Below are 15825 nucleotides of genomic sequence, written 5' to 3'. Positions count from 1 at the left end.
GGTCCCCTAATTTCATTTCTACAGTCTGTAGATAGTCATGTAAGCAAATTGTTTTGTTGTAGTGAAGTCAGCAAGGGACCCCTTCACAGTAGAAACGAAATAAGTACGGCACTTACATTCTTGCCGGCTTTCTCTCTCCAATGTTTGCTTGGAGATGAATGATGTTGTCTGTAGTAACCGATGGTAAATGGAAGGATGCATTCAAGAGTCGTAGGCCGGTATAGGCGTTGACGTTTACCAGGATAGAGGAAAATGTGTCGACTAATGGCATATGTCGGCCAGCCTCAGGTATGTACAGATAGTTATTCCCCAGTTATTGGGCAAATTGGGGATTGAAAGTGAACAGCGGTGATATTGGCCGTCCGCAGCTGCTGGCCGACATCGTCCTTTGGCCTGATAGGAGCATAATCAAACAGGTATGATAAGTAAAGATAAATTGGATAAGATTGCTGAAAACTGGGTGCCTCTCTTCGACACCTCGTCGACTCAACGGCAACAGCGCCAGCCATCAGTAACTTCTTGCGTGCTCCTTTTCAGTCCTACGATGCAAGAGAGAGGAAAATTGATCCGACTCTACCGTTCCATTTAGGTACGATTTGGCGAATTTCGACCGAACGGTGCAGTTGCCTTGGAGCAAGGTGGCTGACTTGTAGATAACATTAACGAGCTTCTTTGTCGCAAATTACGACGTAGCGGAGCTTAGGAAATTCGGGTGCTGGGAGCACAGATAGGTGCAAAAGCCTATCTGTATGCAGTCGTAAGCGGAACTTACTTTACCTGGCTCCCTGCATGCTGGTATTTTGGCAATTACATGGTGATTGGCATTTGCAAGTGCTCTGGCCGCTTGGATTGCCAGAGGGCTCTTCCTAGCGAAACGTTGCTTGCAGCAGCAGCATTCCCGATGACTGTGTGAGCGAACAGCCTCGCGCCTCACCCGCTTACCCCCAGGCCATGGCAACCTCAATGGTGACGGCTTTGGAATCGGCTGGTTCAGCACCGATGAGCGTCGGGAGCGCGACCCCACTCCATGCGTTTTTACAAGCATCACCCCGGCCTGGTGAGGCCTTGATGCATGAAAGTTCTGGGACCCGCTTAGCTGACAGATTCTACCTTAAGTCAGCACTCAACATCTCGACACTGCATGCAGGAACAATGAAAACCTGAGCCGCCTGGCCTGCAAGATTGTGTCACCGCTCGTGTTTGCGCACGTGCGGGCCGCATATCCAGGCATGCCCGTCAGGTGCGCACGCCACTTCCAGCTCGGGGGAAAGGCGAAAGGAAGACAGCGCTGCGATGGCTCGATGGAATCCAGTTAGCAGCTGGAAGGGTTGCGTTACGGATATTCGAAGTTTGACCGAACTCTAAGTGCCGGTTGCCGAGTGCTAAAGGCATTTTTAGTACTTCTGCAGCAGTAATTTATTACTTTAGTGGCGCCCTGCCCGTCACGCACTTTTTTCACTGGCTGCAGCGAGCAGAACTGCCACCCCTTCCAGTTCAGCCGGTACATGTGGATGCACAATGGCGTTGTGGCGGGCTTCGCGCAGGTAAGGCACGGGCAGGGTAAGACACAGGGAACATGCTATCGGAAGGGCTCTCGTGTTTTGCCAAAGATTACTCGGTGTGGTTGGCCGTAGCAAGGCGTACCCTCACTTAATACCCAAGTTACCATGCTTGCTACTGGGGATGTTGCAGGTAAGGTGTCGTGAGGGTAACAATGCTGTTGCTTGAGCACGTATTGCATGCAACCTTTTGATTGAGAGATAAGACGCAAAGACTAATAAGGCAGGAGACTAGAGATCCCGTGCAATTTGCACGGCATGGCACCGAAACCAATTCACTCAGAGGCCTGACCGCCACAAGCTTAGCTCTACAACACAAGGGCCTAAGAGGTCGTTGACCTTCAGTTACGCGTTGTCTTGCCTGGGAAGGGGAGTACCCAGCAGCTTCAGGTCGCAAGTGTGCACCCCTTGCATGTTTCTCTCTCTTTTGCGCTTTTGATGACTTACGGCTTGCGACCCACATCGCTAGCACTGGGTTAGTGTGACTATGTCCTTCGTGTGGCTTTCTTGATGTGGGTCCCCAGATTCGCCGCGCCCTGCTCGAGACGCTCTCGGACTGCGCGTACAACGCGGTGGCGTCCTTCCATTCCGACTCAGCGGTCAGCTTTGCGGTGTTCCTCAACCACTTGCCTGACATGCGCGCACAGCTGGCGCCGGAGGTGCTGATTAAGGCGATGGAGGTGCGTCGTGTGGGAAGGTCTGTGCATGCTGGTTGTGCCTGGATGCGAGGATCCTGTCATATGCTAGAGATGCGACTTTGGCTCCTGGAACCCTGGAGCGGTGCATGCAGCGCGTCTGCAATGATGCGTTACTTGCCTCTTCGCAAATGCAAGTGCACAATGTTCATCACAGACAGCGGGCACGGGGCCACCTCAACAGCTGCGAACCGGATAACGCGTTGGGCTTATCACGGCTTATCAGCCGCGGCCGAAGCTACCCAGCCCGTGCGACACGGCCACCACCTCTCCCTTGCCAAGCCACCACGCTCTCGCCTGGCCTGTGCGGAGACTACTCTGCGTCCTTGTCTTGCCTCGTTTGGGGACGCAGGATACCATCTCAACCATTAGTGCCGTGCAGCGCCGCCACGGCATCACTGCCACTTCGCTTCTCAACTACGTGGTCAGCGACGGTGCTACTCTGATCGCCACGCGCTTCGTATCACCCGAATCGGATGGGCCCGCATCCTTGTACTATGCGGAGGGCGCCGGCTTTGCTCGCACAGGTGCGCAACCAACAACGCCAGCGGCTGTTGTGGCTGCCGCTGGCGGCTGCGCTGGGCCGGTGCAGCCTGCTGGCACCGCCGCGGCCAGCGGCGCCGCTGGGCCTGGTTACGCACCGTGTTCCGGTAGTGCCAATTCCGGGAGCAGCATCACGCAGGAGTCCAGCTACGAGCTGGGCGTCAGCGTGCAGGGACCGGCAGTGGTTTTCGTTGCGTCGGAGCCGATCACAGGTAGGGCGAAGCTGTGGCATCATGGGTTTCTCTGCTGGTATGTCTGGTATGATGCTTTGCTGGCAATGCCGAAATACACCCGCGTGCGGTATTGAGGAGCACGGCTGGCGAAGCGGGGCTTACATTTGAGGTTGCGATTACACCGTCATGCGATGGGTATGGGTTCCCGACAGGGAGTCAGCCTCAGGCAGCAATCTCACAAAATAGAGCTCAAGACTGATAAAGGTGTATCTTTCCCTGCAGCTTCCGCTTCGGACTGGGTGGCGGTGCCCAAGAATACCGCGCTGGTGGTGACGCGTGAGAAGGGTGGATTCCTGAATATCATGCGGTGCCCCCTACGGGGCCAGCCGCCGCAGTCACCATTGCCCTCCAGCCTTCCATCTCCTGCCGGTGCCGTGCGTGGCGCGGGAGCTTTTCCTGTCAGTGCACAGCCGCCGGCGCTGTCCTCCGGCACCGGCTCTGCTGCTTCCGGCCCGGCGCCGCCCTTCATCGACCCGCAGCGCGACGTTCGTCTGTGCCTTGAGGCGCTCAGCCGCGGCATCACGGCAAAGAGCAGGGCGTTCCTGGCGCATCGACCCAATGGTCTTACAGGCGGCATGAGTTCTATGGCCATGCAGCCACCTCTCGACATGCTACAAGAACCGCCGTCTATAGCGGGCCCGATCCCGAGTACGTGCGCAGTAGGTTTGGGAAAGGGAGTTAAGAGGATCTCGGTTCAGGAGTTCAGGGCCACCGAGAGTTCAGGGCGATCTCATAGTTAGAGACTTCGGCCGCCACGGCCTGTCCTTTGGAAAGGAAATCCGCAGTGGGGCTGCCGCGAGGCGTGGAAACACAGCTGTTTTGGAGCATCTGCATATGCGTTGTGGTGTTGTGGTGGTCAGCGCGCGGGAAGCTAAGGTTGGTACGACACGCGGCGACGATCTGCGACTCTGCGGACGAAGACAGCACCGTCGTCGGCGCATGATGAACCTTGGCGTTTTTGCGCCTAGCTTCCTTGCCTTTCTGGCTTTACAATTGCCACTCAATTCCCCCCCGGTAACCTCTTCTGCCCTGGCAGCTTTCAACCGCCAGAGCCTGGGCGGGCAGCCGTTGCAGCTGGAGGCGCCGGCCACTGTGGCAATGCCGGCGGCGTCCCGTGCTGGCTCCCTGGGACTGGGTGAGTACCGGGGTAAGACACTTGGAGTAAGTCATGTTCTTGTCGCTTGCAAAATAGGCATTCTTCGGTATTCCGTGGGGTACAGGACCTTGACAACTAGGCTCTGGCCCCTTGGTGGCCTTGACACCCGTTGGCCGGGGCATATAACGATTCACTGGCCAATCTGCCACATGTGGCGTTCTACTGCCCCATGCACGCATCCTTGGCTTGTTGCCTGTTTTCATCCTATGTGCGCAGAGACGGCCTCACCCTCGTCTCGTGTATTAATTTACGCTGTATACAAGTCATCCAAAGCCCCTGCATTATGCGATCCAACCGCCAAAAGCTCCTCGCCATCAGAGGTCCCCTGAATGTGCCCTCGGTGCCCTCTGGCAGATGCGGCGACGGCGGCACCTCCCCAGGCCGATGCAGACGCGCATGACTTCATGCGTCTGGTGGGCCATTCAGGCCCCGTCATGGCGATGCTAGTCTGCTCGCACACCAACCGCCTTTACACCTCATCTGTGGACTGCAGCCTCAGGGTGGGTGGGTGGAGCTGGGAGGGTACCTGCGTGCTCACATGGGGTTGCTACTCAAATATCTTCTGGTCATCTGCGTCCCTTTGACCGCAAACCGCCTCCCATACACCCCAGCAATGCGTTTCCCTTTGCGCCGCATCAGCGGCTTCCAAACTGCCTCAAGCGCCTACCACCTGCTGTGCTCGCCGGATCCTGGCGATTGCATGTTTGGGCTTTGGCAATTGGTGTCCGCTGCTTGATCCTGCGCACCTGTGCCAGGTATGGAGCCTGCGTGACAATAACTGCCTGCATACCATGATTGGCCAGCGCAAGCCGGTCACCGCCATGCGCCTGCGGGCACATGGCCGGCTGCTGCTGGCCTCTAGCGGGCGCAAGATCCGCGTGTGGGACGCAATCGGCTTTCGCTGCCTGCAACTTATTAAGATAAGCGACTCATGCGGGACCATCCGCTGCTTCGAGGTGTGCGGCGTGCAGCTGCCGCCGCGCCCTCCGGCGGGCGCATTGCCAGCAACGCGGGGCCAGGAACCCGACGGTGTGATGCCCAGCGGCCCGGGCCCAACGGCCCGCGCTCCTGACAGCGGCCGCAGCTCACTGACGGGCGACGAAACGGCGTCCACAATGACGATACCGACTCGTTGCCGATACTCATCGATGGATGGCGGGAATTTCGGCTTTGGATTGCCGGACGGCCTGGTGCTGCTGGACAACTGCATGGATGTGCCAGGTGACCGAGAGAGCACTGCGGCGCCGGACAGCGCTGGCGGCGGCAGCTCAGGTCGTGGTAGTGGTGCTTCTAGCTTGTCGCTGCTGTATGTGGGTTGCCAGGACACGACTGTCAAGGTATTCACGCTGGATGAGCATGAGCTGTTGGCGGCAGCCGCAGCGGCAGCGGCGCAGGCGGCTGCCGCAGCGGCGGCGGTTCTGGAAGGAGGGATTCTTGCCGTTCCTGCCGGCGAGCAGCGGCAGTCGGGGCCTCGCATTCCACCGACCAGCCGGGCCGCCAGTGTGACCACCCCTCCGCCGTCGCCCTTCGTTTCGAACTCGAGGGCACATTCACGCATGTCCGTCACTGGCCTCTTGGGACCGCCTGCGCTACTGCCGCCGCGTGTTATTGCGACACTGGAAGAGCAGGAGCAAGGCGTCACGGACCTGGCGCCGCTGATGGTGACGGCGGCGGAGGGTGGCGCGCACGTGGGCCCGGTCAACTGCCTGGCGCTGTGCGGGCGGTACCTGTGCTCGGGAGGTGGTGAGCAAGGACACCAGGGAAGGGTTGGGGCTTAGGACGCGTATATTAAACCCGGACAGGACTCCGCGCGGTTGAAATGGCGGTGCGGGATACGGGAAGCGGTAGACCTTAGTGTGGTAAAGGAACGCAAACTGCTGTTAATCAGGGTCTGGGGATGGAGGCAGTCTTCTGCTTTGGAGTAGTCCTCGCAAGGCAATTGTGAGGTGGCTATCAAGCGGAAGGCGGACTCTCAGTGGCATGTTTTGGGGGCTAGAGGACGATGATATCCTAACGAATATGGTTCGGCCGTGCCCGCAGGCGATGCAACAGTGCGTGTGTGGGATGCTGCCACGCTGAAGCTAATCGGCGTGCTGCGCGGCCACCGCGGCAGCGTGCTGTGCCTGCTGTGCCTGGGCAGCTCCACGTTGCTGAGTGGCGCCCGGGATAACACGATACGGTAGGGGATTCACGCTGCGTGCACCTGGCATGGTCAAAGTCGGCGTCAGATGCAAGTCCGGCGAGTTCCAGTTTACGAGTCGAATCTCACTCCGCGGCGATTGCCCAAGAGCCATGTATGCAGCCTTGCTAGAAAACTAAAATGATTCTAAGAAGTCTTTTTGAGACAACATTGAGTCAACGTTGCCAGCGGAAAATCATTTTGCCGACCTTGCGGGGCCCCTCGATGGTCATGATGTACGCTGGTTCATCACTCGCAACTTTCACTCACCGACGCGCCACCCTACCTGTCTACCTGCCACCACCGCATCAACGCAGCGTGTGGGACCTTGAAATGGACATGATGTGCCGCCGCACCCTCACCGGCCATAAGGATGATGTGACCGGCCTCGCGACGCTGACGTTGCAGCCGCAGCCGCGGGGTGCCGCTGGCGCCGGCACGGTTGCCGGAGCCACAACCCAGGGGCCAGTAGGGCCCCGCGGCAGCTTCACCAGTCGTGGCGCTGCTAACCCCTGGGCGTCCACCCTGTTGGCTTCCTCCAGCGCCGACGGCACTGTGCGGCTGTGGTAAGTAGGGCAGCGGCTTTCGCCACCTGCAGCTGGTGGGTGGCTGTGCTTGCGGATTGCAGGGCTACGAGTTCAGGGTGCGGGGCGTGGACAGGATTCCATGCGCAGCTCTGTCCTCACAAAATACAAATTTAAGAATGAGACGGCTCCTCTAGTTACACTCATCATACTGTACGGCGCCCGCAAGGGCATGGTGCTCCAATTAATCCCGTTCTTTTACCTTTTTCCAGTTCCATCCAGCCTCGTTGCCGCAATTGTCCCTTTCCGCCCAGCCGGTTAAGAAGGCTTCACTGTAATAAAGCATGGCTTGCGCATCTCGGCCATCGTTTCTGCACCACCTCCCGGTTTTGGGCACTTCATCCTAACCCGCCTTTGTTATCTGGACCTGTAGGTCGACCTCCTGGGCGTGCCTGTGCATCCTCTCTCTGCCTGCTTCGTCCTCCGTCCCAGCGGCGCTCTGTGGCTGCCTGTCCGCGGATATGGCCATGGCCGGCTACACGGATGGGGAGGTGCGGCTGTGGCACATCGACGATGTGCACCGCGCCTTGCTCGGCGCCTGCTACAGTGAGCCGGAGTTGCCGTCGCAGGGCTCTTGCGGCTGTGTGGGGCATGGAGGCGGAGCTGGGTCCGAGGCGATTCCCGGTGGTGGCAGCCGTGCCGCTGGGATGCAGGCGGCACTGGCCCACGTACAGCAACACGGCGCGCGGGGCGCCGTGACGGCGACGGCAACGCTGCTATCGGGCGGTAATCGGCGCGGCACCGGCGGGGGAGCCGGTGTTCAGGAGGCTCTGAGCTTGCTTTCGCCCCGCAGTGCAGGGGACGGCGGCCTCGTGGACGGCGCAGCGGCAACGGAGGTCGACAGCCCCGCCGCCGCACCAGCACGGAATGCAGCCTCTTCTCCAGCGTCACAACAGCAACAGCAGCGGGCCTCTGGTAGCGATGACACTGCAGAGGTGGTGCCGGTCTCCATGAACATAGGCACCGGCGGGGAGCCCTTGAGTGCCCATGTGGAGCAGGCCTCTGGATCGGCTGTAGACGGTGGCTGTACAGCCCCAGGCTGCTGCCCTATAGCGCTGCCCCAGGCTCCGCCCTCTGCCTCCTCGGGTGCCGTGGTTCCCATCCATATTCATGGCCGCCGCAGCCCGCTATCAGGGGCCAGCATGGTCAATATGGCCGCGCTGGTGAGCGGTTGCGCGCAAGCCACAGCCGCCGCTGCAGGCGGAGGGGCAGCTACACCAGCAGCACCGGCGGCGGCGGCAGCGTTGCTATCCCTGGGACAGCCACCCAGCCTACTGCCACGGATTGGAACGCGCAATGGCCATTTTTGCTCAACCAGCGACCAGCAGCTTGAGGCAGCCCTGCGTGACTTTGTACGAATAAAAACGGTGAGTTGGTTTGTGGTGGGTGGTCAAACGGCTGGCTGTCGCCTTCCCTGGCCCGTCGGACGATATTTCATGGGGGCCTCGAGTGGAAGCATTCCTTTGGTACCCAAGTATTATGTGCCGTCTTATTCACGGAGTTCCAGTCATCATACGCTGAGGGCGACCGCTCGCAGGGTTGTGTCGCCATCGTTACGGCCACACGTGCCTCTCGAAATTTACACACCCAGCAAGGCCCTGTATACCTACTTGGCCATTCTGTTATGCGTTCCGCGGCTGATGTGACGTGGCGCCGTCTCGCGCTTCTTTGGACCCCCTTGCCTCAATTTCCACCGTGAACCACCTCTGCGTAGGTTAGCAACAGCCCCAAGCTGCGTGACGACTGCCACAAGGGCGCAAAATTCCTGGCTAAGATGCTGGAAGGGCTGGGCGCGGATGTCAAGGTCGTGCAGGTAAGTCATCTGTCCGGGTCGTTAGGCCCTCCAGCATGCAGGGCGCGCGTGTGCGTGCGCAGTCACCTGTTACTGTGCCAGCAGTAGGCATTCTTCTCGCCGGAAGGTCGTCCTCTGGTTGCCATACGGGTTGTGCTTCTTACACGAGAAGTGCCCGCCGCCCTTGCTGGTGCTGCTCATAGGTTTCGCGGTCTTGGCTGACACGCAAGACGACAGGCCTCCGTGTCCTTGTCCTGCTGCCTCTTCCTGTCTTTCCTATGTCCCTATTATGTCTCTTAAGCCGCTCTTGGGGTTTCAACTCTGCTCTCTGCGTCGCAGGTTTATGAGGACAAGAATCCCGTCGTAATTGGGCGACTGGGACACAACCCGGACAAGCCCACTGTCACCTTCTACGGTGCGTCCTTCACGCCGTTTCCCTTTGATAACCCTATTGGGGTCATGAACTGCCCATCTAGCTCCTTAAATCTTCACTCCTACTTGGCGCTTTTAAGCCCTTCTTCCTTCCCAGTTCGGTTTTCTCGTAGCATCCACACACGCGGTCGTCTGTGCCGGAGTTCTGGCCGTGGTTTGGCATTACCTGGCTTGCGCTGTGTCTGTAGGCCACTACGATGTACAACCCGCGGCAGAACCCGACTGGTTGACCAACCCCTTCGAGCTTAACTCCGTTAATGAGTACCTTTACGGCAGGGGTGTCTCCGATAACAAGGCGAGCACGGGAGCGTGGTGTGCAGGGTTATGGCACCTTTGGAGCAGGTGTTGATGGCGGTCAGCTTGTAAGGATAGGGAGTGTGTGGACGCTGCAAGTGTGTATCTCTTGAGCTGCAGCATGCGGCGACGAGGATTGCGGCTCGGGTCTGTGGGGCACGCGTCGATGCCGGCGGAGGGTGGACACGACACGTTACAGCATCGCTTCCTTGCCTGTGGCGTGCGCTCGACTCTTATTGCACAACGGCCGCGGTGTTTGTATCACCAAAGCCAAAGGATCCCTAGTTGAATGGATCGGGTTGTCGCCGGTGCTTTCCGCAGGGACCTATCCTGGCCTTCATTTTTGCGGTGCGCGAGCTCATGAACAGCTGCGGCGACACACCGGGCCCGGGCTGCGGCGGGGGAGGTGCTGGTGGGCGCCTGGGCCGCTTGCCCGTGAACGTCGCATTTATCTTCGAGGGGGAGGAGGAGAACGGCTCCAGGGGTTTTTCGCATGCCATCATGCGGAACCTCAGGTTCGAGGGGAGGAATCTGAGGGGGGTTGCGTCCGCACCAAGGGTGTAAGGCCGCGGGTGCTATCGCCGATTGGCTGGCCTCCGAGGGCGGACTCCTGCCCTTGGCGTGCTGGGGCAGGTCGTCAAGCTACTGTCGTGCATGTTGCGGTCAAGGGCTTGTCCGGGCCCCCTCAAGCTTTCCCGCTTTAGGAACCCAGATTACTAGCTTAACAAGCCACAGGAGCGGATGGATGCCGCCAAACCGTCCTAAGTACGCCTGAGCTTTCATCTGGGCCCTTTGGCCTTAAGCTTGCGCTTGGTGATTGTCCGCGCTCGATCTCCCTTTTCTTCCCCTGGCCAATCCAGCTGGTTCGAGGGCACGCAGCTTATCATCATTTCCAACACGCTGTGGGTGGGGGAGAACGTTCCCTGCCTTACCTACGGAATGCGCGGCATGTTAAGCTTAACAGTGCAGGTGCGGCGGCAGTTGGGTTCGGGGTCAAGGGCTGAGGGGGGCTTACGACGTAGGGGGCCTATCGGTCTCCGGTAGATGAATTGTGGCGTGTAGCTGCATCCTTGTCTGGCTGTCGCTTCCCCATTCCTCCTCGCCTGCGTTGCTCTTGCGGCACCTGCACCCTTATACCAAGGCACCTTGACCTAACAACGCTAAACGGTCAATCTTGTGTGCCCCACTTGGCCAGATCACCGGCCCCGAGCGCGACCTGCACAGCGGCAATGACGGTGAGGCGCTAAGTCGGTCATAAGGGGGTTGGGAAAGAACTGGGTTTTTCAGGGGCAAAAAGTGAGGGTGTGTTGCCTGCTGGTACCCGGCTGTACGCAGTTGCTGTGCCACTCATGCTGCGCGGGGCGCGTCCACCACTGGCTTAGTCTGTGTTGTTGTGTCTCGACTGCGCATGTTCCTAAGGCTCAGGATATGTGGCACAGAAGGAGCGTTTTCCTTCATTCTTCTGTGTCCATAAGCATAGCGAGCCATGGTTCTAGCTGCCGCATTTCCGTCCTATGAACTGCACTCCTCGTGCTTGAGCGCTGCTAGCATCCAGTAGGCCTTGCATCATTTATTACGCACCCGTGAACATTTCATGGTGATGTACGCAGTAGCTCAATATGTTCTTGCGGACGGCACCACCCATGTAATCCCCCATTCCTTAAAGGTGGAGTTTTTGCGGAACCCATGGTGGACCTGCTGCGGGTGATGGCCACCTTGGTGGGGTCAGGTGGCAAGGTACAGGTGAGGCAGGGCTTAACTTGCGGGGTGCATTGGCGCTCGCCTTACCCTGGCGCTCATGCGAACAAGCACATGCATGCTGGGCGACGGTGCAGACTGCCTACGAGGGAGGGATTGAGCAGTTCCGACCATGTTGGGAAGACGGAGGCGGGCCGCAGTACACCCTAGTCGCCATCTCGCACGGCAAGGATTTCATACCCCCGGTCCTCATCCACAACGGATCCACCCGCAATCCTGTTGCATTTTGGCCTCCACTTCAGCCAGGTTCCGACCCGGGCTGCGACGTTTTGTTCTCCCAATTCCGCTTTCACATATCCCCAACCAACCACCTACCTAATGCGCCAGATTGATGGCTTTTACGACAATGTGGAGCCCAGCCTGATTGACCTGGCATGGGATTCCCTGAAGGACAGTGAGGAGTTCTCCCTCGAGGGATACAAGGTGGGGGCGAAGGAGGACTTGAACGAGGGAGGAATTGCATGAGGAGGCTGCCCGACCGCTGAGCGGGCCCTGCGTTCTGGGGCTTTTGGAGCACGTTACGGGGACTGCTGTATGTCACATCATTGGGTCTGTAGCTGTGTAGCCACGGAGCATGTGCAGGTAGCGGACAGGCTGACGTGGGAACATTTCTCGCTCTGTGATGTGCTGCAGGCGGCGCTGGGTGTGCCCGCCCTCACGGCCCCGCCCAACAAGCGGGACCTGCTTGTCACTCGCTGGTGCCGGCCCTCACTGTCCGTGGTGGACATGCGGCCGGGAGCACCCGTGGGGATGCCGGGTCAGCAGAGCGAGCCGACCAGCACCTGCTACAGGTGTGTTTTGGGGGTTGGGAAATGGACTAGGCCAATAGAGGGGCCAGGGAAACGGTGTTTCCATCCAGTACCAGCTCTCGCGGGTTTAATTGTTCACACTCTTGCTCATGTTGACCGTTCCTCTGGACGGCGCTGGCTTCCTCGTTGTGTGCACCCCGGCCGCAGGTTTGGACCGACCCGCTTCAGTGTCATTCCCAAGGCAGCTCAGGGCAAGGTGTCAGTGCGATTCGTGCCCAACCAGGATGCCGACCAGCTTGTAGCGTGCCTCAGGTACGACCTCATCCCCTTGCTCCTCTTATCCTTGCCACTTTCCATGCTTGCCTTACACAGTTGGATTGTGTTGATATTTATTAGCAAGTTTTGACAACGCAGCTGCATGATGTTGGCATGCCGCGCTTGTCAAGCTGTGACAGCGAGCAACGGAGACCCCGTGCTAGCCAGTCCTTGTAAGGCAGGCAGCCGCCCGCAGCACCTCTTCACGCCCTTTGGCAGCTGGCTTTTTGCGGCACCCATTGCGCCACCCCTCCCATCCCGGCGGCCACTTTTGCACAGGAACCACGTGGAGCAGTCGTTCGCGGCTCTGGGCAGCAGCAACAAGATCGACTTGCACGTGGAGGCCCGTGGCAAGTGGTGGGAGGTGTGGCAGGGTAGCCCCTGGCTCGCCATGGCGGAGGCGGCCATTCACAAGGAGTGGGGCGTGCACCCACTCTACGTGCGAGAAGGTGCGCGTCCCGTCCCACCCACCCCGCCTCCACTGGAAACCTGCTGCATGTCTCTGCCCCTTTTCCCTTACCTTCTTTCTCCTGCGTGGACTGCTTGCGTCAACACGCCTTTGATTACCCCTGGCCCGGCGTGACTGTCCGATTCACCCGATTCACCCTTGCAGGCGGCACCATGCCCGTGGCCTCCTACCTGGAGCGCGTGTTGTGCGCCCCCGCCATCATGATACCCATGGGCCAGTCCTCAGACAATTGCCACTTGGCCAACGAGCGCATCCGCCGCACCAACCTATTCAAGGGCAAGAACGTCATCCGCCGATTGCTGGAGGAAATTGCAGCCATGGGTGGGGTGGGGGCGGGTAACGCTGCCTCATGCACTGGCAAGGCTGAAACTGCACCCGATGGCGATGTTGACGACGGTGCCGTCCTGGGTGCTGCGACGGCGTGCGCGGGGCTAGCGGAGTAGTCGGAGGGGAATGACGGAGCGCCGCATGTACCATAATAACTAGATGCATGGACAGGCTAGGTGACGAACGCAGCGGGGGCAGCTCTAGGAAAGTATTGGGGCCATTGTATCAATAGCTTATTTCGTTTGGACGCCGCCGTGTGGGTTCAGCTTGCCACTGTGCGACGTGTTTGCTAGGAAGAAACTGCATTTTTATGTCGGCATGCTCCATAGGTGCTGAGATGCCGCGTCGAATAGGCCTAGTCAGATTGCCAACGGTTAGCCATAGCGCCGTTCTGCTGTTAAAGCATGCTGAAGATCTGCGCGATACGACTTGTACAACCAAGTGTGCAGTTAGCGATATAAAGTTATTTTCAGGTTTGTGATTCCGGCGAACATGCAGCATGCGTGATGGCAGCCGGCGAAGTGTGGTGCTGTTAATGAGCTCCCATGCTAGGCTATGTGTCGCATCCCACAGCTATTTAAGGCAGTAGTGAATTCAGCCGACATAGTCCACAAAGGACAGGTAGTCACGTTGGGGCTGTGGTACTTCCATCCGGTGGGCTTCTCTGCTGAACTGGGACTCTCTGTAGCGCATGTGTGTCGCACTGTCAACCCGCTGCGTGCCGGCTGCCGCGTGAAGTATGTGGTGCTAAGCGCAAGACGGCACAACGCGTTGGCAGCGAGTAGGCTGAGTGAGTGTGCCTCTGGGTTGTATACGCTTGAGCCGTTTCTGTCACCGCCATCGATTACATGTTGCATGCTGTCTGACTAGGTTGTCACGTGTGTACTGTGACGCGAAGGTAGCATGGCAATCCTCGGAGCGCGCTGTGTTTGCAGCCGTCAAGCCGTGGTTGGGATCGGGTCCTTCGGGTTGAAAACCGGTGGGTATTACCGGGAGGCCACCTGATCTCACGCATCTGTTCCAGTTGTGTTTCCCGCCACCTGACATGAGGGTGGAGCTTGTCGAGCGCACGACGAGTACTCCGACTGCCAATCTAATGTAGCCAAGATTGAATAGTGACAACTGTTGGAAAACGTTGCGTGTCGTTAGCTAGCCGTCATAATCGAACCTGACAGAGTGTGGCCCGCTCCTATCAGTTGAACCAGCCGAAACATAGCGACAACGGGTGCTCAACCTCCTAGCAGCCATTCCCATGGACTCCCTGAGAGGTTTGCCCAAATCGGCGCAGCACGGCCGCTCATCCCAGTTCTTGAACCTTAATTTGCCACCCGTCTTACTGTTTTCCTCCCCGCCGGTCGCCACGGCGCTTTTTCCCTTATCCGGTTCCGTAGACAAGGCGGTCAAGGCTGCCCGCAAAGCATTCGATTTTGGCCCTTGGCCCCGCATGACTGCCAAGGTACGAACATGTCTATGGACATGGATATGGGCGTCGGGGACATATCCCGAACGTCGCCATCAAGGACATCACTACGCACCATTTCGTTTCGTCTTATCATTCGCCCGGTTGTCTGCTCGGCTGCTTGCACCACCGGATCCATGGATGCTTTCCTCGTCAATACACACGTCAAGCAATTAAAAGTAGGTAGACGCTGCGGCTGCCTTAAATTCAGCGGCAGGTTACAGTCAGTGTACAGGGACTCTGCACCTATATTGCAACGCCATCGCTTCTCCCCGACACCACCCCCTCACACCGCCACGCCCCACTCGGGCCGCATCCACCTGGCGTTCCATTGCACAGCAACATCCCACCTGCCGCCACCTCAACCCCGCTGACGCACATACTTAGCCCCTTCCGCCTCCTGCTGGCATCCCCCTAACCCCGTCTCCCCTCAACCTCCCTCTTTACACGATGCCGCTGCGCTGCATGATGCTGGGCCTGTCCCACAGCGGCTCCTTCTGCTCTGGCATATTCTCCGGCATGCGTGCATCAGGGTCGCACACCAGCAGCGCCCCCACCACAGCCCGTCCCTCATCGTTAAGCACATTGAAGTACCCCGTGGCGTTGCGGCTGTCCAGCAGCTCCAGTCGCACGCCGATGCGGCCTAGGTAGTCGCGCAGTGCCGGAGGCAGCGGCTCCGCCTGCGCTCCCGTGCCCAGCACCAGCACCTCGGGTGCGGGTTTGAGCAGCTCCAGAATACCCAGGCTGTCGGGGGTGACCTCGGAAAGGCGGCGGGGCCGCCACATGAGGTACAGGTCGTGGCTTACGATGACGGAGCCGGGGACCTGCTGCGCGGGTGGATGGGTGGGTGTGTGGGTGGCAGAGTACGTGGGGTTGCGAATTGGTCGAGGACGCGCGTTTGCGCGGGGGGATAGGTAAGGGGGTATGTAGGTGGTGAATTGAACTAGCTTGGTTTGGTGTGAAGTGGTGAGGCAGTGGGGACTGTGGGGAAAATAGTGCAGAAGGGGAGCAGAAGGGGAGGCAGTGTGTGTGTGTGTGTGTGTGTGGATTGGGTTGCACAGCAGGTCGTTCCTAATACAGGAGCGAAGGATTTTGCTACTTCACTGCTAGCAATTCCGGAAGGATTGCGTGCGGGTAGCGTGTGAAGGGGTCCTGGTGGCATATAGCTGCATGCTGGGCTACACCGGGTGGGAACTCTGGGCGGACCAGCTGGGAGATGCCAGATAACGAAAAAGGGGAGGAAGAGCAGGCGTTGCATGAATATTGGTCACATCTGCGCTG

General features: G+C 58.9%; 3 protein-coding genes across 3 annotated transcripts; 2 read left to right on the top strand and 1 right to left on the bottom strand.

The window, feature by feature from the left end:
* Positions 1-161: 161 nt before the first annotated feature.
* On the top strand, positions 162-1544 carry VOLCADRAFT_116647 (uncharacterized protein; the record flags this gene model as incomplete). The annotated part of the gene is made up of 4 exons (XM_002948041.1): positions 162-183; positions 949-1057; positions 1148-1240; positions 1469-1544. Coding segments are annotated over 4 exons (300 nt in total), but the record flags the coding sequence as incomplete, so codon positions are not given.
* Positions 1545-9101: 7557 nt separating this feature from the next.
* Positions 9102-13201, top strand: VOLCADRAFT_57861 (uncharacterized protein; the record flags this gene model as incomplete). The annotated part of the gene is made up of 11 exons (XM_002948040.1): positions 9102-9156; positions 9362-9487; positions 9874-9982; positions 10328-10436; positions 10663-10702; positions 11134-11210; positions 11553-11648; positions 11859-12016; positions 12203-12286; positions 12569-12738; positions 12903-13201. Coding segments are annotated over 11 exons (1323 nt in total), but the record flags the coding sequence as incomplete, so codon positions are not given.
* A 1885-nt stretch (positions 13202-15086) lies between these two features.
* VOLCADRAFT_47653 (uncharacterized protein) lies at positions 15087-15362 on the bottom strand (the record flags this gene model as incomplete). The annotated part of the gene is made up of 1 exon (XM_002947891.1): positions 15087-15362. A coding segment is annotated over one exon (276 nt), but the record flags the coding sequence as incomplete, so codon positions are not given.
* Between the last annotated feature and the right edge of the window lie 463 nt (positions 15363-15825).

Source organism: Volvox carteri (assembly GCF_000143455.1).
Source record: "Volvox carteri f. nagariensis unplaced genomic scaffold VOLCAscaffold_8, whole genome shotgun sequence".
Taxonomy (NCBI): Eukaryota; Viridiplantae; Chlorophyta; class Chlorophyceae; order Chlamydomonadales; family Volvocaceae; genus Volvox; species Volvox carteri.
Note: the sequence above shows the minus strand (reverse complement) of the source record. Positions and strands in the feature narration are given on the sequence as shown.